General features: G+C 38.9%; 1 protein-coding gene across 1 annotated transcript in view; it reads left to right on the top strand.

Moving 5' to 3' along the window:
• Positions 1 to 15050: 15050 nt before the first annotated feature.
• Positions 15051 to 26091, top strand: part of LOC116841820 — a 31442-nt gene continuing 20401 nt past the window's right edge. The window contains exon 1 of the mRNA XM_032810216.1: positions 15051 to 15393. Within this exon, the coding sequence (XP_032666107.1) occupies positions 15385 to 15393 (9 nt within the window). The 5' untranslated portion in view covers positions 15051 to 15384. The remainder of the gene's footprint in view (positions 15394 to 26091) is intronic.

The following is a 26091-nucleotide window of genomic DNA, read 5'->3' as shown; positions in this document are numbered from 1 at the left end:
ATAAAAAGCATAAACAACCGCGCCCAGCCTCTCCTGAGAGGATAGTCTCACGATGATCTGGAACGCACGTAATGTCGCAAATGGCCTAGGCCACTTCGCGAGACCTTGAGTCGCTATGGCGAAGTTCTTACGTGTACGCATATACTTATATCTGCATATTCCGTGCCATATAGTGCTCGTGTTCGCGTATGCAACGTGATATATACGTTTACATAACGCGCGCAAGAGCTCACATGCTCATCGCGGAGATATTGTATAATATAGGAAAACGCGACTCGCATAATTCGCTTTCAGATGTTTTTGAGAGTCTTCTGCGCGACGTGCCGGTGAAACGCACGGTTCGCTTGACATCCGCACATTTCGCGTAGAATTTACTAGCTGGAATGTAAAAAATGATTTGCGTCAATACGAATGGCTTACGTCGGTAAATCATTTCGTGCCTCTTTTTTATTCAAACTCGCGTCTTTTCAGCAGTCTCGCTGTTACGCGCAGGTAGCTAAGTTATTTATTCAAAGTGAGGATTATACGAGAGCCTTCTTTTATGAGAGATGCGTCTATATTAAAACAAAACTTTGAAACTTCATTAGCTTCTGCTAATTCCAAGTTCGCTGGTATCTTTATGTGTGATATAACTTTTGTTTTATACACACGGAAAAAAATAATTGGCTGCAGCAGCAAACTAATTTGCTACATATGGACAGTTAAATATAATTCGCTGTATTAACTTATTTTTTCTTTGCTGCAGGAACCTATTTTCTTGCTATAATAACAAGAAAGTCTGCTTCTACAAGAAAACTGGCTAACGTAGCGAATTTGCTAAAAAAAGATCTACTACATATGGATAACTAAACATAATTTATTGCTTTAGCTACTTTTTTTGTTGCAGGAGCAGATTTTCTTGTTATCATAGCAAGAGAAATTGGCTCCTGCAAAGAAAAAGTGGCTAATACAGCAAATTATGTTAGTTGTCCATATGTAGCAGATCTTTTTTTTCCGTGCAATCTTCTATTTTTATAGGTACGTCACGACAGTCATGAGTTCATGAAAGGATATAAAAAGGTTTCTCTCGAATCCTTCGCTGATCTCGTAAAATTAAGTCAACGTACACGCCCAGGGCATACGGAATTAAGTCTCGCCTCCAATGCCACGCGCACTCATTCGTCTTACGTGCAACCATACAGGTGTTCTGCTCAAGAGCGTGTACCTGTTCCCCGTGTGGCGGCACTTCGACAATGCTAATCTCATTGGCAGATAATACGTGCACCGGTCTCACGTACCGGCCGCAATTCTAGGTTCAAGTACGCGCGAATGTGTTCACTACGCGATTACAACGCGCAACCGTGCGTCTCTCGCGGCTCTTTTTGTTGCTTTCGGATGGGCCTTAATCGACACGATGCAAAAGGCATACGTATTATATGAGCGAAGAAGAAAGAGATGACGGTAGTTGATACTTGCGCAATTCGTCGTACTCTAATGCTAATTTAAGTGGCACGGAACTCGACGGAGTTCACGCGAAATTGGCGGAAATGCATTGAATGCCGGTATTCTCGATCGTTGTTATTCATATGTATGCTTATGGCGGATTCTCCGATTCCTTTCCCCAAGACAAGTAACTAACCTTGACGGTCCCTTAAATACAACCTTTTCTATTTCATTGACGTCACTTTCCGCTACCGGTTATCATATATCAGCGCTATTTTTAACGAGTCGTTGAGAAATGCCAGTTATGCATTTCTAACTTATGGTAATTGGCGGATACATAGTGTTAAATATTAAAACAACAGTACATGGTTAAGGAAAACCGACAAAATTATTAAAAATTAAATGAAAATCATTGTTAGGTCTGAAATAATTTGCAATATTGTATAAATTTCACCTTCCAAAATTTGTATCTTCATAAAATATCTTATAGTTTATTATTGTTTCTAACTTCTCTCTTTATTTATTCAGAGTTTATACTAACCGTAAATATTTCTTAATTTTTTAATAAAACAAAATTCTATTGTATTGCGACTCAAAATTATAAATAAAATAGTTTATTTATAGTTTACTATTATTACTAACTGCTGTCTGTTATGTTTTTTTTCAGAGCTTGAATTACAGTAATTATAAAATATTTCTAAAATTCTGAATAAAACTAAAAAAAAATTGTGCCGCGATTTACATCAGAAATATTATTAAAATTAACTAAAATGCATACTATCATGCATTTTAGTATTTTTGTAAATGTGTAATATAGAGTTAACTTTAGCAGGATATGCCTACATTACAACATAAGCATTAAACTACTTAGACATTTTCTCAAAGTGTTTCCCTCTTTGAAACCTTGGAGTTAATAAGGCGTGAGCTGTGTGCATCTCTGAACTATGAATTTTTTACGCGTAAGCTAACGATAACAATGCCGATCGTAACGTATGCCATTAATTATTTGTTTCGTGATAGCGGCGAGGAAACGTGGGAAAGTGTCGGGATGCGTAATCTGTATTACGCAAACTCGGTTAAGGATTATGCAGAGCGAAGCACGACAAGGTTAATCGGCCAGCCGTTGAAACGACTCGATCGATGTGCAGAATTCGGAAGATTGCGAGTGTCTCGTTAGACGTTTAAAGAGAGAAAAGAAGAGAAAAAAAATTGAAAAAACAATGCCACAATAAAAATAAGCTGTGCGACAAAACAGATTACGATTTCCGCGATGCGTTAAAATTGATTTCACGAACTCAATCGTGAACAATAAAAAGGCCTGACCTGATTATCGGTTTTCAAGGCGATATTGTCGACTCACCGAGAAACAAATATGCGGATATGTATACTGCGTGATATTACATAAACTGCTTTACGTTAAATAAATTGGCGAAACACATTAGACGCAAGTAATTGCGTGTGGTGAACACATCTTGCGTTAGGCAAATGCACGTTGCACTGCGCCTGTACTGAATGCATTAAAAAAGACGATTTGTATATGTAAAACTAAAATATTTGGTATACGTGACTTTTTTGGCTGACATTACCATTTTTTTTACTTGTGTCAAGTAGGATGTATCAGTGCAAAAGCATGTTTAAACATTTTTTGGTTGTGATTACCAAACATTTGGTTGATCCTATTTTAATTTTGCTCCAATGTACCAAATTTTCATTTTGACAACAAAGTTCTTTCTTTAGCGCGTCTGCCGACAAAATATGTAAACAAGGAAGTGAGAGCTCGAGACGTGTAATTCTGTACGCGCCATTTTTTATCTCGCCCTATTTAGAATGCAAATGTAAGTGAGCGTGATATCGTTCCATGCGCACTGCTTGTGACAGGTTGTGAGTCGCTTGGTCGAGTCTATTTGCGTTCTTGACTTTGCAAAACAAGCGGAGACGAAGACGATATGTAATACGAGACGAGCAGTCGGTAATTAATGTCACTGCGCGTGGCACCAAACGCGACAAAAATGCGTCTTAAAATTGATGGAAAATTATCAGTAAGTTGGGATTGTTATTGTTTTGAAATTGTTATTGTACAATTGACTTTATGAACGTAAATTTTTCGCGATGTAGCCGGTAGTGTGAAGCTTGTGCAACATATTTCTTCTCAGTGGAATAAATAAAAATCGTCAAAACAGGCAATTTTTTTCTACCAGTTCTGAAACTGTTAAATTGAAAAATGTTGCAAGCTTCTCGCTTGCTAGACTACTTAAGTGTATCAATGCATATTGTATTGTTACAAATAACGTTAAAGTAATTGAAATAAAAGAGTCAAATGACTGAAACTATGATACCTTCTCTTTATCTTAACCCTTACAATAAGGAGATTTCTGTATAATTAAATACGAAAAAAAATCAATTTGAAGAAATAGTTGTACAATCCAGGAAGCCACTATACTGGCGCGGAGAGGATGTTATGTTTTTTGCTAGTCTATTTTTTAATGTATATGAAAAAGTTCTACTTTAAAGACCGTAAAAAAATCATCCAAAAAATTATCCGGACTGTGAGGGTAAAGGATCATATCGAAGGTATTCGACGTGATGCGTAATTGCCTTCCCATCCGAGTATGGGACTTTTCGTGTGTCGCTGTTCAACCCGCGTGCTTAAGACGATTTCCTCGAAATATTACATAGTCATTAACAAGATTACTGCTTGTCGCCTGGTACTCACGACCCCGCGTACGTCTCTGAATCATGCCGATTGAGTAAGAACAAACCTTCTTTTTTCTTTTTTTTTGCTATTTTATATACGCGCAACGTGATATGTGTGCCGTGTGACTCGATGCGGCACAAACGAGAGATCGTGAAGAAAGGCTAAAACTCCATTTAACGACGACACATCGCGACATTGTGTAATGTTATAGAGTCATTAAAATTCGCACGGATAAGTTTGTAATACTCCTCATTGTAATCTTCTCCGCTGACTGTTAGCGTGAATCCCCCGTGAATTCCCTCATTTGTAATTAATTTTAACCCACCGCAATTGTGTGAAATTGAATTAATTCATTCAACGTGCATTTGCTAACGCGATCTTGATGTACAATATCGCCTGACATAAATCTTGAAGTAAAATATGCACCTACAGTGCATATTTCTCTACATTAACTAATTAATTTCATTTCTTTGCGCTTTCTAACAATGATTTCTTTCAATCTCGATTTAATATTCCTCGGAAATCGTAAATGCAGAAACATATAAAAAGTTTTGGCACAAGGGAACTAATCGAGAACAAAATCTTTTTGGTCCAGCGAGAGAGGTGTTTCTGGCCAGTAAGTAAAATTTGCTATAATTTTGCAGCGGCTTTATAAAGGTCAAGACCAAGATAAGACGCAGAGTTCATACGTGTGGCGTGCTTATTGGTTAAATTGCCAGTAATTATAGCAATGAAGATTGGCTTCAATGTCAATTTAAAACGCGATATATCCGGATTCGCATCATGAATATTACTTTAAGTTGAACGATATGATTAATTAGCAACGTAATAATTAATCTTATATTAAACATAATAATTAATCTTATATTGAATAAGAAACAATTATGATATAACTATATCGTTAAAATGTGTAAAATACCGTAAAGCGCAAATTTTCCACACGACATTGACCGAATTGTTGCTTTCTTTCTTTCAAAACGCGGCCAATTCTTTTGTATGCAAACAGTCGTCGTGAGATCGCAAAATTCTTCCACGCGGCAATTAATTTTATCTCTGTAAGACAGGAAGATGCACGATTAATGTACTAGCACAAGGCTCATTATTATGTACATGGATTATGCTATTCTTAACATGTCATTATATCTATGTGCTAAGATCGGTGATTAATTGTACAGGTTTAATTACGTAAATCGATGAAAATGAATGACACGTGTAGTCGAGACATTTTTTATAACGTTACTCGTGATCGACGATTTCAAAATCGACGAAAAAATCTTATTGCTTAGTTCTCGTTGTAATTAATTAAGTAAATGTTTACCTTTACACAGCCATCTCTTTAAATTAGCGATAGAATGACGTGTAAGTACTTTCTCTTTCATATTTAATTTAATCTAGAATTTTTTTTTACAGTTCTTTATTGTGTAAGAAGAAAACAAATGTTTGTCGGTTTCCATAATACATATTGTAAACTCCGTAAAAATACTAGTGTTAGTTTAATTAATAAGATAATGTTCTTCGTGTTGTGCATATTCAACACATGTCTGTTAAAAATTCACGCCTCAGAGAATACAGTAATGACTCTCGAGAGCGTCATCAATATGAAATACCGGAAACGACGGTGACGATTACTGCGAAGTAAATTTACGAACTTGAATAGGGCGAACTGTCGCGATTTCGTGAGTCACTGTAAACGTCCTGTTGTACTAATTATACGATGCAGGATATAGCTAAAGGTGAACAAGGGACCACTTCCTAGAGGTGAATGACGTGGTAAAAAGTTGTTTTTACCTAACAATTCGTCATCATTGAATATACTTTGCTGACACACGAATACTAACAGGAAATGATAGAAAAGGTATATTCTCACGTATATATTTTTAACATCAATAATTTTTTTACGTTCTCATTCGCTATATTTTAATGTTTCACTTATTCCAATTTTTATGTTTGTTGTATTTTGTATTAATATCAAAGCTAATTTTAAAATTAAATATTTGATTGATTTTTTCAAAAACGAGTAAAAATGTAGCATTAAAAATATCTTTATAACTTTATAAAAAAATATCCGGAACTATCAGCAGGCTTGAAGGATCGAATTACCGACCGTGGATGGATTTGAAAGTATCGCCATCAGTCAGTACGCTGGAGAGGTAGAATCAAGAGTGGCAGCAGTTTCTATATTACCGTGCCATGATAATGAACTACCATCAAACGATACTAATTGACTACAAACTATGAGAAAATATATCGTTATACAAATTAGACATATGTCTGTTTCTTCAACAGATTCGAATAAAAAGAGAAAACTCCGCAAAACGTTGCAGAATTATTAGTTCAAGATAACAAGTTGATCTCAACGGAGGTAAATCGCTTAAGAATTAAAATGGAAGGTGTTTCCGTCTTCATACGAAAGGTATCAACTCGTTGATAAGAATTCTACCTTACCTTTCACAGGCTCAGTCGCGCTCAGTTCCTCTCTTCTTTCCGAGTAAGTGAAATTTATATAGAATGTACACATTTGTATCTAAATTGTTATTTAATTTTTTGCAAAGTATCGCAAGCGACCTAATCGCGCGCATACGTAATTAATATCTATGTTTAATACTAGCGACATATATTCATCGCTCGTAACGTATTAGTGTTGCAATCAAATAGCTGGATCAAATCAATAGCTATCTGAAGGAATTCGTTGTTATGCAATTTCAGCGGATCGCAATTGCTACGTGTTAACTTACTCAATCGAATCATTCCAATACACTAATAGGGCGCATAGAAAAACAGAATATCGATATCAATTCTCGCGCAATCAATACTTAAATCGTGCCTTCGTGATTTTACTTGCTCATCACGCAGCTGTATTGCGTTATTGCTTTCTACGGAAAAAAAATAGTTTTACGTAGTGGAATATAAATTCTCGTAAAAATGTATTGGGAGCACTTGGAAGAGAGAGAGAGAGAGATAGAAATAGAGATAGAGATAGATAGATAGATAGAGAGAGAGAGAGAGAAACAGCGATTAAATTAATTGTCACGATAACTGATTAGAACAATTAACATCGCAATAATGAAAGCAATTTATTCGTTGTTTTTTAAGTCGTCGAATTTCGCGAAACATACGATAACACTCTGAACACTGTTTCTCAAGCTTCCAATCAAAAGTCAATATACTCCATTTAGTTGACTCCATAAGTCATGCATTATGTACACATACATAAATATCAATCACGAGCGTATTGATTATATATCAAGTATCGGAATGTCGCAAACCTCTTAATTGACGCCATCTCAACTAACGTCCCCGTTCGAGCGTGACAGCCTGTTTTGCTGAAACATTTACATCACAGTTTCTCAATATAGATTTCTGCACGCGTTGAAACGAGCTAAAACAGATCGTTGACACGGTCGTCAGGTGTTGTCGTTCATCGCGACGTACAGAGACTCGTTTCGACATTCCTCTCCACGCAAAGTGCGCTTCTCTACTCTTTTCGTAGCGTTACTGTCATACTGTATCGCTGTCAGTTGCCGGTCATGTGTTTCCATGAAGGCACTCGTCACGTCATTGATCGAAAGTTGTTGTCCAGTCGCACCCGTGCGAATACGTGTTTCACGCGCAGAGAGATAAGTGCGAACCTTTATTTGCCAGCACGCTGGAAATAGGCTAATTCGATTTCAGTTTTGCCGACCCGTAGACCACGGACGCCGGTGTCGTTACGACACGGTTACTCGTTTACATGCTTCTTGTTGCAGGTACCGTTCGATTTAGCGCCGGATCGGCCGCAGTAATTCTCCATAACAATCGAATATTTCGAAAGGTTGCGCAAGCACGAGCAAGACTTATGGGAAATTCTGGACCTTTGATCGAGCCATTGTTAAGTGTCGTGTCATGTTACCTGCCGTAATCACGGATAGAGACCATTTCGCTTCAAATTTCTTGTCTTCGAAGCTATTACCGGTACGATCAAGCGAGTCTCCGCTGTACGACCCGCTCTCGTTCAATCTTCCCGAAGGTTTCGCATTGTCCACGATGTGACGCTTAACATTTGTCACTGAATGAGAATGAATAAAAAGTGCATTGTTAACCAAGACATTTTGATTATCAGATAATTGTAACTGGGTTGGATTAAAGTTTTCGATTTGATTCTCTGCTTTTTTCGATGGTAGGTCGGCCACTTTCTACGATAAAGGCATACGAGCGTCGCTGGAAACTCAAATAAAGTACCATAGACTTCGACGATGATTACTTGATTGATAAATCATTTGTTTCTATTGAGTAAAGTTAAATTTGACTTTCACATACCCACACGTATACACACAAATCTAAGCAAACCTTTAATTAATCTAACAATGGTTACAATGTTAATCTGTAACACATATAATAAGTTGCAAATCGATTTATCCATTTTTCATCGATCAATCTTGCAACGTTAGAAGTTGTCAGAAGTGAAATTCACTGCTGACGTGTATGCGCTGTAATCGCTGTAATTTTATGACAAGAGCCGAAGTGACAGAGCGTGACATTTGTGAAATTTAGAAGAAACAATTTATGTATTTTAAATTAAGAGAACATTATTTTAAGAAGTAATTTTTATATACTTATATAACCTATTACTGCACGTATATGTCAGCAGTGGCTTTTAATTCTGACAGCTTGAAGTGTCGCAACTTTATTCGATGATAAAAAGTGTACAAACCGATTTGCAATCGACTGGACACAGACTTATATTACGCGTATCTGAGTGTGTAATATGTGTCCCTTCCCTCTTTTTATCCCCTCAAATTACAGATTGATTTCAAATCGCTGAACTTAAATTGGCTATGATTTAATTCTTCTAATGTCAAGACATTAATTTGATCATGAGCGAGGCATGTCTGTGGAGTCGTTTTTTTGTTACAAAGTTTCGCATGATCGTTACCGGAACCAGAGTCGTTTTCTCGTCTCAGTTCCGTGCGAATAACGAAGCGGAAATTGGATTGGAATGGAGCGTAATAATGACCTTGCTGCAGGAGCAATGGTATCACGCGTAAAATTGCAAGCACCGGTAGGCCGTGAGCAATCACTTACGATTTTAACGATCACTTAATGAAACTTTCAAATTACTTACGAGATTTAGTTTGTTAAATCATATCTAAATCAACAACTTTTAAGAGAGATCTCGCTCGAGTATTTATTAGTCACGATTTAGACGAGCATAAAGGCACGATGAAATACATCAGCGCGAAAATACAATAATTAGTTTATAATGATTTTCGTGAGAAGATATCGTTGATAGATCAAACATACTGATTCGTGCAATTTTTTGATTACTTCGATTAGATAAAATGATTCAATGAGCACGTCTCGCGAGAGATCGGGAAGGTACTTTAAATGTTAAGTAAGATCGGAATACGCGACCGGCCTTGAACCAGCCACGCACTCCCGGCGCGAGTCCTTGATACGCCGGAATTGTCGTAGCGTGATTTATAGGAACGTTCACCTGCCAGCCGGAACTAGTGAACTAAAGAAATCCAGAAACACTCATCCCTATCTGATTCAACGGCGGGACACGACTTCAATTCGTAATTAATCACGACAACAAGTAATAACGACTCGAAGGACGTCACGAGTGCGTGTACCGGAACAGAGAATACAAAAACATCAAAATGCATATTTTCAATTAAATCGTTGTAAATTTTATTGTACTGCAAGTAGGTAACACACAGAGTTAACCGAGTTTCATATATATTTTTACTTATATATATATATATATATTTGAATTTAATTTTTATTATTTTAAAAATTTGTATATGTAAAGAGTGAAAGCTAAATATAGAAGCTAAGTAAGTGAAAATCGGTTAGGTTTTCACGAAAACGTCTAATAAAAGATTGAAATTAGATACTAAAGAAATATTTGCTACTTTACACTTCCTCTTTAGATGTACTTCAGATAATTTGCTAAGTAATACAGATAATATAACTTTATGTATTTCAGATCATATCAGTTGTGGTATATCTAGATCTATGGTATCTGTGATCTAAGTGATATGAATATTCGGAGAAACGATTTCTTGATCGTACTTTCAGCAGTAATTAGATATATTTTTATCGCCCATAAAGATCGTTTCCATGTTACGTTACATCACTGCCTGTGGAGTATTACCTGAGCAAATATCGCGATAGAAGCGATTATTGTCGCTGTGAACTAGCAGCAGCTTAGCTAAGCCGATACCTCTCGTTAACTTTCGATTTTGAGCTGATCTTGTTGAAGTTTGTTCGGCGCTTTAATTCTCTGTGTATATGAAATATCGGCCGGTGAGCAAACTTTCATAAACGACCTTACATTCCACTCGCACCAAGGGTGTCCGCCGCCATTCTCAAGAGTATCGCTTTACTTTCAGAAATTGGGGGCTACAGCCGCAAATTCGACGGCGTCTCCGCTTTGCACGCCACCGGAAGCGGGCACTCTTCGGGTTTCCGTTAAAAACGAAATTGGCTCATGGACGTTCAGTGTGCGTGACGCGACCAGTGAATTGCCAGTTTGTTACTCGAAAGGCGGCGCAGCGCGCCTTCGGCGCGTAATTAACGGTACGAATGCACCTTTTATGAGGTCGCGCCGTTACCTTCGTTTCGATGAACAGGCTCGTTAGACTCGATCTCCGAGACTCGGACCCTCTCGGACCGTCCGTATCCTTAAGGACAGCTTTCGAGCGCGACATCGCTTATCTGTTACCTCGGTTTCGAGTTACTTCGGCTACTCGTGGATCGCCAATTTCCACGTTAATTGCGCAGCAACAATGTACGCGGTTGTGCATTCATTATGCATGTAGCGAGAGTATGAATAAATTAGTCTAAAGAGCTTGGAAAAAGTATCAAGCATGTGTGTGTTGTCCATGATGATCGGCAAAAAAAGATGTAGATCTTGACTACAAGGATACTTTAATAAATAATACAGTAATCATTATCCCTGAATTAAGTGACCAACAGAGATTTCATTATTGTTTATATAACAATCGTAACGAGGATCTCTGTTAGAGCTCTAATGCTCTATTAGAGCAGAAAAAGCAATACTCATATTTCAGTACATTTTTTAAAACTTAAGTTTTAACACGATATTAACACGATATGTAATAATGAGTAACGAGATTTCATTTCTTGATTAACTCACAGAGCGGATAAATAACAATTTAACAGAAACTCAAAGTACCTCTTGACGACCAGAATCACTCGTGCCGAAGATTTCAAGACCCGATGATGCACGCAAAATATTGCCAACGATACGAGAGATAATTACAGATAATTATACCCCTTCCCCGCGATAATGTTAATTCGCCGTTGATGTTTCTGCTTGTACGTGTTGCGTCATACGAAAGTGATCGTCAAGCGCGTAATCTACAGAACCTACAAGATCGCGTGGATGATATCTGGATCTTTGCATTTGCTCACGCATTTGATGCGTCAGGCTATCTATTCACGCACTCGAGACTAACAAGGATCAGTGGCAAAAAATTACTGCTCATTACCCTAGAAACTATTTCAGATTCCAAAGTCATGCATACTGATTGGACATTATTTGTTTGCCAGCGCTCGTTCGATTAGATGTTAAACAAATTCATAAGCCGTTCAATGCCGCGTGGCATCCTCGAAAAACATTATCCTGCATAAACATCGCGTTTCGCTTATTTCTCTCTCTCTCTCTCTCTCTCTCTCTCTCTCTCTCTCTTTCTCGATCTTTTTCTCTTAACGCATCGCCTCTTCCAACTGCGTTCTGCCCGATGACTAATGGCCTCGTTATACTTTCATAAGTGTCATTACCGACGTTCCCGTAATTGATTATACAATTTTACGACAATGCTCGTTCACGGTAATTGGCACGTCCTCGATCGGCCGAACGAGATTTTCCCTTCAGTCTGACTTTATTCGCTTGGTCGACCGTCAGAAAGCAATTCGAAATCGAAAATGCAGTCCGAAGGCTGGCTCCAAATATAACGGCGCGATGAATAATTGCTGCTTCCAATTAGATTATCGTGTCTGTGTTTCGAAATAATTTAATTGCCTCTACTTCCAGCGCTTCTTAATTATTAACGTTATAAAGCGATCCTTCGCGTGCGGATCTCTCGTCTCGGATAATGTTCGCTGCGTCTGTTAACGTATTATCAATACGGCAGTGTGCGTTTCGCTCACGTCTTCTGTGCGTCTCGCTTTATCGCGAGATATCACACCAGAAGCGAGCAGCGGTGCCAAGCACGCGGACAGATAAATCTCAATTCGCGAGTGAATTAATCGACGCGACGGATCGCTGTAAATTTTCCCTCGGAATACCTCAAATACTTGTCGCGTTTACAGAAGGCGAGAGAGAGAGAGACGCAGAGAGGAGGAGGAGCAGAAGGTGACGCGACGAGGAGCGCATACCGACACGCTCGAAAGCAAAATATCCGTCGGGCGGACGACCTCGTTAATTAAGCCGAGTTTAGGCGACTGAGGTCACAGTCAATCGCGCAAGGTCCAGCCGTCCCCCGCACGCCAAACGGACGCGAGCTCGATATTGAAAAGCGTCTCCGCGCGTCTCCTTGCACGATATGATGCTGCTGAAAGCACGCTAATTAGCGGGTTAAGGTTGGGGATTCCATTTTTAACGAAGGTCAAGAAAATCGCGGCCGGATACGCGACGGGAGTCGCGTTGTTGATTACGCGCCCGTTGCAGCCTGCACTTTCTCGAGCGCGAGCGGGATCGTAAGAATGGAAAATTCGTCGGGGACTGTTTGCCATACGTGCTGCAACTATGATAAATAGGCGAGGTACAGCTGGCGTTTGTAACGGCGATAATTAAATCGCGAGCTGACTCTGACGTTGATAGCTGGCCGAAGTTAATCGTAAAACGTACCCAGCACACAGTACATACACGTCGTTACGTTCAACACTGTAATTATTACGGTGTGTTCGCGCTCTCGCTGGCTCGCTCGCTCGCTCTCGCATGGTTCACGCTCTCTTTCCGAATTTCTCGAGAGAATAGAAACCTTCCATCTGTTTATCTGCTATTTGCATCAACGATTTTTTTCATCTAAATCAGTAACGCGAGGAAATTATTAACGACATAGGTTGATCTTCTCTTCTTCAATTTTTATGAAATACGAATCAACCAAATGTCTGGCGAAAGATGGACGAACTAGAAATTCCGGTGGACATTATCAGAATTTTGAGAATAGAAACCTTCCATCTGTTTATCTGCTATTTGCATCAACGATTTTTTTCATCTAAATCAGTAACGCGAGGAAATTATTAACGACATAGGTTGATCTTCTCTTCTTCAATTTTTATGAAATACGAACCAACCAAATGTCTGGCGAAAGATGGACGAACTAGAAATTCCGGTGGACGTTACCAGAATTTTGTTCTAGTTAACAAGATTAGAGTTCGCAACTGTTCAAGTTAACTAGAATAGAATTCTGTGGTCGTCTCAGGCAGATCTCTGGCTAATTCCTATTTTACCAAACATTCGGTTAGTCCAACCAAACTTGTTTATCCGTGTAACGCATCTTCTAAGATGATGTGTCATTTGTACAATACCGTTAACGTTAACGTTATTATCAGGAGTGTGTCACCAATCCTTCTTCAAGGTGAGGTGCAATCGAGATATATTATATAAGGGGTAAGAAGTTTTTCTTTATAATGATGTATTCGCGGATGTATAGTCGATTACCCTATTATCATAATTATTGTACTATGCACGAATGACATACATACACGTGCGACGGGAATTTTTCCCTCGGCGGAAATTACGAGGTATCCTGAGAATAGTATATTACCGTGTCTTCGTGAGCGGTCGATTGTGCGGGGATAAAGTACGGTATTACAATAACGATTATCGACTAACCCACCAAGCACTACAAAAGCGACAACAGGAACTTATACGCGTACCCGTTGCCTTCTTCTTGTTATTTCAAGTTTAATCAAGAATTCAGTCAATCAAAGTTTTGTTACCTTCATATAATTTTTGCTTGAGGAAAGGACACTCACGATCTCGTCGGTGTAATGAAATGCGACTCAGTGACTGAGATTGATGGAATTCTTCACTGAGATTATACCTCATTGAAATGTACGTATCTTACAAGAGCAACATTTGTAAATTTCGACGCGCCTTGCGTCTGACAGTTGATAAAAAGTGGGGCGTTGACTATAATTTTACCCTAATGGTACGAGATAAGATCCACGGTCTAGACATTATTCCTATTTAACAACGGTTGACGTCATAATGCTGTACTCACGTACAGAGATCCGGATTCCGATCAAGAGCATGATGCGATAGGCACTGAGACGCGTAACGCCTGATACGTGCATTAAGCAGTCGCATGCATTATTTTGCCAGGCAAGATTACGCCGGATAATTGGCAGTCTCTGTGATCGAGCGACGGGAACGCGAGAAAGAGAGAAGAGGGAGGAAAGGGATTCTTCGACGCGGAAAAAGAATTATGACTCAGCCGAGATTAATCACAATTTGCGTTCTCACTTCCTCCTTCTTAGGAGAGATCAGCGGATAATTCTTCCGTGTATAATCAAAATCTTTATACCGGGATTACTCTAATCCCCCTTTTGATTCATATTTCGCTATTTGTCACTCCCTCAAGATGACGTTAAACTCCGGAATTTATCTGGACGACAGTATTATACTTTCGACACGCCATGTGCTACGGTGTATCCTTCCTTCCTACTTCCTCCAACGTGACTCACGCCACTGAAAAGTGAAACGTCGAATCGATCGTCCGCGAGACGGCCGCGCGCGCCTTTCTCGCGACGGTTCTCGCTGTTTCCTGTCCGCGGTACCCCGCGCGAGGCGGAGGTCACCTTGACCATCACTCGCCCCTCGAGAGGATAACGATTCGGGCGAGGGCACCGGCAGGGGCAGGGGGAACGGGCAATCGCGGATGGCCTCCAACGGCGACATATAAGCTCCAGGATCGGCCCCCACCCAGAATCAAACGGTTCTGTACGGCACGACGGGCAGTACAGTCGCGAGCCTCAACATCTGGGATCATCATCATCATCATCGTCATCCAGTGGACACCTGACCGAACCACTCGAGACGGTAGGCGTTTCTTCCGGAGCCCCCTACCAGCCGCGGACTCCACCGCCGCCGAGAACGTAACCCTCGCGAGACAGGTGGTAGCTCCTAGACTCGGCGCTTTAACGAGAGTGCAACTGCAGTTGGCGGCCGACTTGTGCACGGGGAACGCGGGAGAGAGAACGCTCGTTCCGACTCGCGGCGCACTTTCGGGGAGACCCAGAAAGAAGGAGAAATGAGAATCGTAAGTACGACGCGCGTACGTTCGCGACACCTCGTAATCTCGCGGCATTGCCATGCGGACGTAAAATTTGCATTTGTGGAAAGGACCGCCGAGGTCCTTCCTCACCATTTCCGGGAAACACGCGATGAGCGCGCGCGGACTCGGAAGTGGCCGAGAGTGTTTCGTTTCTAGACTAGTGAGACTGTGTCTTGGTGAGGCTTCGCACGCAAGGAAGTTTCTGTCTGCAGGTGTTTTTGCACGTACTTTCATCACTTGTGCGAAATATTTATAAGTATGTCTCTACCGGAATATAGGACGTGATAGAGAGCGCATTCATTGATTCATCCGTCGTTTCGTTGTTCGTCGAATTGGTCATTGGTATTAATGTGTGTGACTCCATTTATATAATACTTTCCGCGTTCGAGTTCGACGTTTTGTGGATCGCATTTCCCTGGTGTGACATTTCATCTTCATAATATGACAAATGCTTTGGATTCTCCGCTCGAGGCGCACTTATCGCATTCTCAGTCATCATGAATTTAACCCGTCATTGGAAAGGTGGAATTTGATCAATTTTTCTCCCTTTTTTTATTATATTTTTATAATTTCTCAAACCTTATAATATATCTTTCATGATTCTGAGGAATATACATATTGAGATTTAATAACAACTAACAGAAAAAAATTCCAAACATATTACAAAAGATTTAAAGAGAATAAAATGGAATGCGTGAAGTTTCTCAGATCCATCTTTCCAACGACGGGTTTATATCAAATACTCGCATCGACATTTCAAAAGTAAACGAATTTTCGTTCGCGTCTTGTCGATGCGAGCGAGCGAAAATACAAATTACCACTGTTCCGATTCGACTTTCTATGTTCTTGTTTCCGGAATCCTGCACTTCTAGCATCCACCTAGTAAGACGCGCTTTTCCACCATCACTCAACTATCGACTTGCTCTAAGCATCTATCTAATTGCAATTAACATCAGAGGGAAACCAAACACGGATTCGCGTTAATTGGACAAAGCCACAAAACAAACAGTCATGATATTATTATTGTTGCAATAATAATAACACATATTTTGTAATACGCATTTTTGTCCTAGATTTCTCAGAATTTTGTGAAATAATTTAAAGATTAACGACCAGATAATTCCTTCGTCAATTAGTAACACTGTGAGACGGATGGAAATAAAAATCGCGGTTATTCCGGAGAAAAATTGGCCCTCGCGCGAATTTTGTGAATCGCTCCGTGACGAAGAATTGTCTGAGATTAAATGACGATTCGTGACGTCAGTTTATCACACCTGCGTTATAACGCTGACGTATTCTTCCGACCGTTAGTTACAAATTGCCGGGTCGCATAAATTAACGGAAGAGATCGATTAGTTTTTGTAGGTAAGGAATATGTGTGTGAGCGCGAAGATAGTGTCTGCCGGGCGAATGAAATTCGCGAACACCGTGTAATAGTTCATTCACGAGATTGTAGCCCGTGGCGAGACAGGTCTACGGCCTTGCCCCGGGCTGTCGGAACGTTTGTTGGTGAACCGACATGACTGACCGGCTTTAGATCGCTCGTATGTTACGTAACGCGTAACAAGAGTAACATCGCCACCAGGAAGACTGCTTGACGACTATATCCGTAAGAGAGATCAGCGATCTCTATTTCATCTTGCTTCATATAATAATATATCTGTCTTATAATAATGAACGGCATTGGAGCAAAATTTATATGCATTGCTGTAAATAACGCTTATCGATCATAATCGCGTGACGATTAACGTCACTGTGAATAAAGACACAGTAGTTTCGACCAGACGATTCATTCGTTCAACTTATGAGAATGCACAAGTAAAACTTCTGACATTTGGATTTTGAAAAAGTTTGAATATTCGCATCGACAAGCGCGCCCGATTTTTATGTGCCGCCTTCTTCTTACTTGTTTGCACACCTGAGAGGCTCTTATTTATATGTACAAGGTGTTCCAGACTTTCCTCCGCAATTTTTATGAGAACATAGAACAGATTGAGGTGAACAAAAAAGTCCCATACCGTTTTGCGATATCCGCAATAAACCTCGAGATATTAATTAAAGAAACAGCACACATCGCCACTACAGCTCATCACTATATCGCGCGTGATTCACCAATTTTCTTTAATTAATATCTCGATTATTATTGCGAATATCGTAAAATAGAATTTTATATTCGCATAGGACTTTTATGTTCACTTCAATTCGTTCTACAAAAATTGTGGAGGACAGTCTGAGATATATACGTCCGTATATATACTTGTATATATATTTCTGATTTTCTATTTATACTTAAATTATACAACCACAAATTGTTAATTCGTAGTTCCAACTCCTTCGTCCTTTCGATTTCTCGATTTGTAAAGATCTCGCCTGTAAGTAATCAAAATCTCGCGGACACGATAACGAAAACTCGTTAACAAGAGTGCTGACGTTGAAATGTTCTAATATTTTACGTGGAAAATACATATACTATCTACCATGTAATTATATGGTGCTACGAGAAAAGAAAGAAACCGAATTAAACGATACATGTAACAGGTACCGTTGCAAGTAATGCCGTATTATTATTGATCGAATACCGGTCTTTAAAGAATATTTGAAAAATTAAGATATCTAGTTATTAAAATATGTCGCAAGTATATAGGAGATAATAAAGAGCAACTTTTAAATTATATAATTGAGTCGATCCAGCAGAACATTTGAAATCTAGTTTTAGAACATACGCGCTAAATTATTAGAAGAAAGAGCATTTCTCTAATTAGGCGCAAAACGGGTTTAATTAGCTTGATGTCGCCGTGTAACGGTGTTAACGACGCTTTCAAAGGATTATTTTTCGGAATAAGTTGCGAGAAAGCGCGGCTGATAATCTAGACTGGTTATGCAAACTATTAGTGAAAATTTCGTAACGGCGAGCAATTCCGGTGCACCACAGGCTGTAATTTTGCAAACGTTGAATTTATCCTACAGCTCATACGTCAAGTTGTGGGATGCTAATGATTGCATAGGATATCACAACTACACTCTTTAGCAAACTTGGAATATGCTTACTTTGGAATACTTGGAAAGAATCTGATTAAACGCCGTAGCCTTCGCGTTTCTTTTCCTTTTTTTAATTTTTAACGCCAGATACGACAAGAAAATATAATTGAAGGCAGCATGTGGAACGAGACGATTAAAATGTTTCGTTCATTTGTGCGTTACATTCAAAATTAGAACTAAGACGTGTGACTATTACATGTGTTTTAGCGGCTTTGTCATGGACGAATCTACGCCTATGCTGAATCAGGTTTATTATAGACATAACCGGAACGGATTTAGTACGCGAATGGCATGCAGAAAGTCACACAGTCAGATCGTGTCACTCCCTTCATGATTTCATAAGTGGTTACCGCTTTTACACAAAAATAGGCGTTGGCGTAACGTAATTGAAGTACGTCAGTCTTTGCGATGGTGTTTTATTAATTTCCTTCGAATTGTCTGACGTGGATAAACTATTTTTTTTTATTAAAAATTTGAATCAATTTTGGATATAATTAGAAAATTTGATCGTGATCTCACTTTAAAATTTCTCTCTCTCTCTCTCTCTCTTTCTCTCTCTCTCTCTCTCTCTCTCTCTCTCTCTCTCTCTGCGACTATTTACAATTCAAACCAACTCAAGATTTAATCTTTCGTAAAACTTTTTACATATACAATTCTTCGATTTAAATGTGACACATTAAATAATTCGTAATTAACATGAGTAATGAAGGCGACTGTCTTAATTTTATTCCATATGTTTCTTTGGTTTTCTCTCTTTTGTCTACAAAAATTGTGTAAATGTGACACTTAATTTTTTCGCTTATATATCGAATAAAATTATTATAATCGCTTTTATCAATTTTTTATTATAGAAAAAGGTGCTGCACTTTTTTTGTTATTTCTATTTTTTTATGTTAGTCATTTTGATTCAGCTGATATTAAGATAAAAGGTACATACAAAACATATGATCTCTATAGCTATATGATCTCCATAGAAAAAATTCTAAATACAATGAATTATTACTAACAAAGTGAAAAAATCGTTAGATGGCGTTAAAATCGACATAGGCCCAAGATACAATAGATCCAAGGCATAGCATTTTTCGTTAATTATAGATCGTCGTGAATTCCGAAATTACATTATCGCTATATTCAACAGGCTGATAACAGATGTTGATTTTTGTCAGCAAAGCACGTGTCTCATGAGTTAAATACGGTCTTGAAATTTGTCCAATTATGGGAGGGCTTTATGTGTTATCGCGTCGAGAAATTAATTATATCGCTGGAAGCACGATTTTATCGGCGAATCACCGCTCTTTTGTATTTTCTTATCGAGAAACGATAATTACGCTGACACCATTGCTCGTAAATCATCACTGCGCCAGTAGCGATAAACGAATCGTGTAATCATCCTTCGATACTTGTAATTTATACTTCACAACACGTTGAACGTGCCGCTCGCTAGCCACGCAACCGGAAAATACTTTTCAAACGCGATTGAGTAACGGAGAACTCTTTATGTATTATTTGCATTTTGAATTTTAAGTAACTCTGAATAATTATCGTCTGACACGTGTATGCACGTTGCATTCGAAGATTGTAAAAGTATTTGTACAATTTGTAATAATTATATACAAAGCGTCGCAAGTTAATCTGTAGAATATTACTTGTGATTTAGTCGAATTTAACGACTGATATTTTAACGACGATTAACGACAATTCCCTTTATTAACACGATCGCATCTTGTTCTTATTTCTCTCTGGGTGAACGTGACGCGATACACGTTGCTTCGCGCTCCGACAACTGTCGAACCGTGACAACTCAGCCCGAAAATATCCTCTTACGTTCTCCTCTACTATCTCGAGTAAGTGCTACTCCTTTCACAAAACGAAAAAACTAGTTTCGATTGCAGATAACACAATGCATTAAGCATATGATCCACTTATATTTCCCGTTACATACATCTCTAACGAAGGGGAAAGGAGGATATTTTCTAATGCTAAACAGGAAGAGGAAGTAATGTAAAAGCAGTAACATTATATCCGACACAAAGCGTAGAAAAACAATATTCATATGCATTATTTTTCTTCTTATCTCTCCTACACTGCATCCAAAATGAATTCCATCATTCGATGAATTAACTTTCTTCAAACTCTGATTAATCTAATCGGCGATTAACTGCCAGAACTGCCAACAGCAATTTTTATCTATGCAATTTGTTGTTTGAAAATAATAAAAGTATTAATAATTCTGTGTATATTAACGGAATAGAGCAGTTAACATTTAATTGATAGCAATTTTAAATACAAGTTATACAAAAAAAAACATGATAATTTCTTGATAGCCTCAACAACAAACTGACTCTTGTTTTCCATGTTGGCAATTCTGTCGGCTGAGTTAATCATCCGCCAGCTCAATCAGAATTTGAAGAAAGTCACTAAATTGAGAGATCTCACGTTTTGTCTTTTGTGTTTCGATCTATTTTTTTATCTCTCTCTGTATTACTTGACACGTGTGCTGACGCGAGTCTAAAACAAGAGTTTCTCCTGTCGGTCGCCTGGATTTTTGTCAAATTAACGCGCTTTCCTAACACTTCTCTTACTCATGCACGTTTTCACTTATGAGTTACGAACGCGCTAGTTTTTCAACACCTTCGACCCTCTTTCCCGTAACAGCTGGCTTACCGCCAAGGGCGGAATCGTTGTAATACCAGCACGGAAAACGAACGATGTTGTTCTGGAATGAATTCAGAGTGTGTGTACTTTCACTCGCTACTGCTTTACATGATACCGCGTGAAAATGATGCGCTCTTGTAGCTCTCGCTAACCGTGCTCACGCTTACGTGCAGTAAAAGGAACCAGCTCTTAATTAAGTTCCACGGACAATTCAACATAATTATTCACGGCAAGGCGTTCACCCATGATCCTGAAATTCTGGCCCAAATGCGAACAGTCGATTTTTCCAAAAAGAATACCTCCTCACATTCTTTACAGCACGTTTCACTGCGTAAAAGTTCGAATTACGTTTCATAGATTACACTATGCTTCATAGATCGCCTTTAATCGCACGCAACCACCGTAAAATAATTTTATCGCACGTAACAAAGTCATTCCGTAAGAGAATACGGCATTCCGCTCGTAGAGGAAGAAAGAGAGAAAAAGAGAGGAAGAGAGAGGAAGAGGAAGGAATAAAGAAAGTGGCGTTCGTTCTCCTCGCGTCGTTGCTGGGATGCATCCGTCACTGGTGACATGCAATTTTCTAAACGTAACGAGAATTCCTGCATTTTTGTTAAACAATAGCGAAACATCAATGTTGCACGGGACCTTCATTTTGCTTTCCTCTTCTTCTTCCTCATTCATACACGAAAGCTCTGCGAGCATTATGACGGCGACAACGTGCGCGTGATTTGCATAACGATTGTAAAGAGTCGCCGCGCGATATTGGCCGCATTTTTGTCTCGCCGTCGGCTTTAGCGAGGCAGGAAATCGCTGAGCGTGCGCTCGCGTTAAATGGGAAATTTCATGCGGGTATAGAAACCCGCGGCGGCAAACAATGTCGGCGTTGACCGACCTGTTCGCGGTATCGTCGGCGCAACGAATTTAATCGCGACACGTTACACAAGCACGTGGATACTAAAACGGCCCAAGTAATGTTGCAATCTCCCTCCGCGCTTCAATATTCTCGGCATGGATTTCCCTCTGCACGGTAACGCCAACATCCGCGGTCGAATTTGACGCGCGCGCGCGCGCGCTCGCGCACAGTTGGTTCCGGCGAAAATGGATTATGCTGGCATTGCACAGACTTATCGCGAATGCTGTGCAATATCGTGCAAGAACGACACTGTGTCATTAACTTTCGGATCGCTTCGAGATACAAACGAGGATAATTATATGCATTCGCGTGCTGCGAGTGAGAAATCGAGAACTGCGTTAAAAACTGCAATAAGTGGCGTGTGCAATTATTTGGCAAAGGGGAGAGACTCAGGAGCAAACACAATTTTCTCTTGTGTGCACGGAACTCGACGGGCTTCCGGTCGGATTGCCGTGCCCTCGAGACCTTCTTTACGTTATTTCGGATTTGACGCGCGATCAACGTGGTGTCGTGGAAAATCAAACCATTGTTGCCAATAATGTTCAGGCTGCACCTCGCATTGAACAGGCGTCGGCGTTGCGACTTGAAAAATGGAAAATTACAGAATAGAAATATATAATCATGAGGGATACGCAATCGTGTGATTAGCGGTGGTTCTATCGCTTCGTAAGTGAGTGCATCGTCGATGAGTCCGCCGCGAGACATGTAGATGGACGCGAAATTGCAACATTTCATCTTGCATAACGAAGCGCGAGCAAACGAACGAGTGATTCGATTTTCTTCGTTCAGGAAATCGCCGTGCCACCCATTAGAACATACATTAGCGTCATCATCGTTGAACACACCTCGCGACAAGAACAGCGATTTGAGCAATGCTCAGTTCGCAGCTCGCTCTTCTGTCACGAGCAAGTGCGCTTTGTCTGCATTAAAGAATAAAGGAAAGAAATAAATAAAGAGGAAGCATTTCGTAACATCAGGAAATTCACTAGAAATCTCTTGCTCGAGTTATTCAGCGGTAGTAACAACGTTGCGATTTATAATCTGATGAAGTTATCGGAGTTCAAAAGTATCGAATTTAGAAACATATGTGAGGTGGCAACTTTAATTAGATTCGCTCCAATAAAAAAGACCATAAATCATCGCAGCGTTGTTAGTAACATGTGGTATGCACGATGTAATAGTATAAAATAGAAAAGATATTAAAGTATAATTCCGTTTGCACTAATGAGATTGCGAGTAACATATACAAATAATTAGAAACGTTGGATATCATGATTATGCATGCTAATATTGCTCGTCGATGACGCATCATCGGACATAATCTAGGGCGTCGTATGCTGCGAGAAAAAATATCGAAAAATCAGTAAATATTTATTTAATGGGTAAACATATTTACTTAAATCTAAATTCTTCTATTTAATTTTTTTTCTTTCTTTCTATTTAAATTGAATAAATAATTATTCTTATGAAAAACTAAAATTTTCTTATGGTTTTAAGAAAATGTATATTTTCTTATTTGAAGATATTTTGTATTGGTATGAGTAAATATGTGCTGTTAGTACCTTCCAAATAGACATTTGCTAATTTTTAGACATTTTTTCTCAGTGTATTCTGACGTTACACTAAGAGAAATTATTCGATAAGAAATTAACAAACGGATGTTTCCAATCAAAATACCAATGAATTTTTATATCCTATCAGAAAACATTCGATGAGAAATATCGATTCATAATTTTGTTATCGGTTCTGGTGAAATGTTATTATGATTGGAAGTACTCGATTAAATTTAATCCGATATCCTGATCGGGTATAAAAATTCATCGGTATTTTGATCGGAAATATCCGTTTGTTAATTTCTCATCGGATAATTTCTCTCAGTGTAAGTAGGGGAGACCAAATCAAGTCAGCCAAAGAGTTGTATTGGTCACACACATTTGATTCATATTTATTGTGAAAGTGACAGTTGAAAAGCGATTGTAAAATGTTCCTTTTAAAATACAGGTACATTTTCTTATGTTCTAAAAAGAATATGTTGCGATCTTCTTGTGCTATTGCTGCTCTCACAATGAATGCATAAGCAAGACGCACAGCCAACATCATCCTTGGACCGATTTGACTCGGTCTCTCCTTCGTCCTTTTGATTCTCAAGTTGAACAACCTTATAAGGGACTCTTCGTGTATATAAGAAAAATAGAACTTGGAATAAAAAGAGCGAACGTGAAGATGCGTCAAGAATACGGCCACTCTAGGAAATAAACAATTATGACAATTATAATCCTACGATAAGAAAGATGCTAAGAATTTTCGTAACGACAAAAGTGTGCATTGAAGATCTCACTGGTGATCGAGCGATTGACTACTTCGGACGTTTCTTTGTCGGCGTGATTTCTCAATGCAAAATTATACGCGCTCTCCAGACGGACGCAACCGAGTTGCACCGACTAATATTAATGGTGTAAAAGTTCGTCCAAGTACAAGCGGGAGCGAGCGCAGCGCGGTTCGTTTCACTCGGCGTTAAACGCGGAAGTGCTCGGCTTTAATATACGGACCAGTGCTAAGTAACCGGCTGCTATCAAAGCGTCCGTATAATACAGCTAATCTCGAAGATTGCTCTGTAGAAACGTGAACTTCTCTTTCCGCCAATTGTCGATATTAACTGATACTATCGACGCAGCGGGAATCAACCCGGACGAGAAGTCATCGGTTTCATTCGAAGAGTGAACACGATGAACGAAAGGTTCGCATTAATCTGAATAAATTGACCTACTATTGCGTCCTTCTACAGCTGAGTATAGAGTGAAAGGGATCGAACAAATTTTTCCCTTGTCTCTTATCGACGAAAATATCTGCGTTAAAACAATATTAAATCATTACGCATTGATATCTTAATATCTGACTGCCTCAACCGGCTCAAGTAATGATATATCTAGTTCTTTCTCGGTGCCTCGATAAAGAATGAGTCGCAACAAATCTCTTCTTAGCAGTCAGATAGCGCAGCGCTTACTATGTCTTCGTGGACGTAACACGCGTGCAAATTAGATCTCTGCAATGCAGATCGGTAAAATCATGTCTGTCTCTTATACCGGTTTACCACGTTTTTACTCCAACTTCTTCCGCGGGGTAAAGGCGCGAGAGAAATTTTACGATTGAGTAAGTGGCATATCGATGTTATCCGTAGACACATTAATGTAATCATTAATTGGGTAACTAGACTTGTCAGTTTCATTTTCTGTTGATTTATTCGCAAGTCTTGATCGGTCATTTCTAATTGTACAGAATAAAATCAAAGATCTTGCAGATAAAACGTAAACAGTTGATCATGATCTCATTTGAGGAGATGCCAAAGTGAATGACAAACTCCAAATATGTCGATAACGTAGAGGCGATTGTCACTAACACGATCACACGCTATTCTGTTCATATTTCTTGTATCATATAAATGTATGCTACTTTGTTTTACCGTATTTCTAGCCGAAGGCAACTTTGCATAAAAATCTTTTCTGAAGACTTTTTATATATTTTCAGACATCTAAATTTAATTGTAAAGGTACAAAAAAGCAGTATTGTTTAAAATTGTCCTAAGCGCAGCAAACACACGTTTCGTACAAACTATAAAATTCTTACATCAGTATCTTACAACTCAACATTTGTACTAACTGACAGCTTAAGATGTTAATTACGAAATTTTTATTGTTTCTATCAGTTTAAATTAAATTATATTATTGTTTTTATTAGCTTAAACTATTCGACGTTGCTCGGGTTATTACAAAGTATCAAGGAGACGAAATCAGGGGGAAAGAGTGGATGTCTAGGTTTCATAGTAGTTTATATTTTCCGCAGGATCCTAAAGATTAATTATGCAAAATTTGATCCAGATCGGTCACAGGGTTTAGGAGTTAATTTGAAGAACATACAAAAAACAGACATTATATTTTATATTTTTAGACTAAATAACAATGCTCCAATTCATTTTTGCACATACTTTCATTATGTAAAAGTACCTGTAATTCTGTACAACAAACACAACGTAAATTTCGCAGAAAAAAAATTAGTATTTTGCTTGGTAAAGTTTT

This window comes from Odontomachus brunneus, unplaced genomic scaffold (genome assembly GCF_010583005.1).
Source record: "Odontomachus brunneus isolate Ranch 3 - 2012 unplaced genomic scaffold, Obru_v1 Obru_scaffold_018, whole genome shotgun sequence".
NCBI classification, from domain to species: Eukaryota; Metazoa; Arthropoda; class Insecta; order Hymenoptera; family Formicidae; genus Odontomachus; species Odontomachus brunneus.
This window is presented reverse-complemented; position numbering and strand designations above follow the sequence as displayed.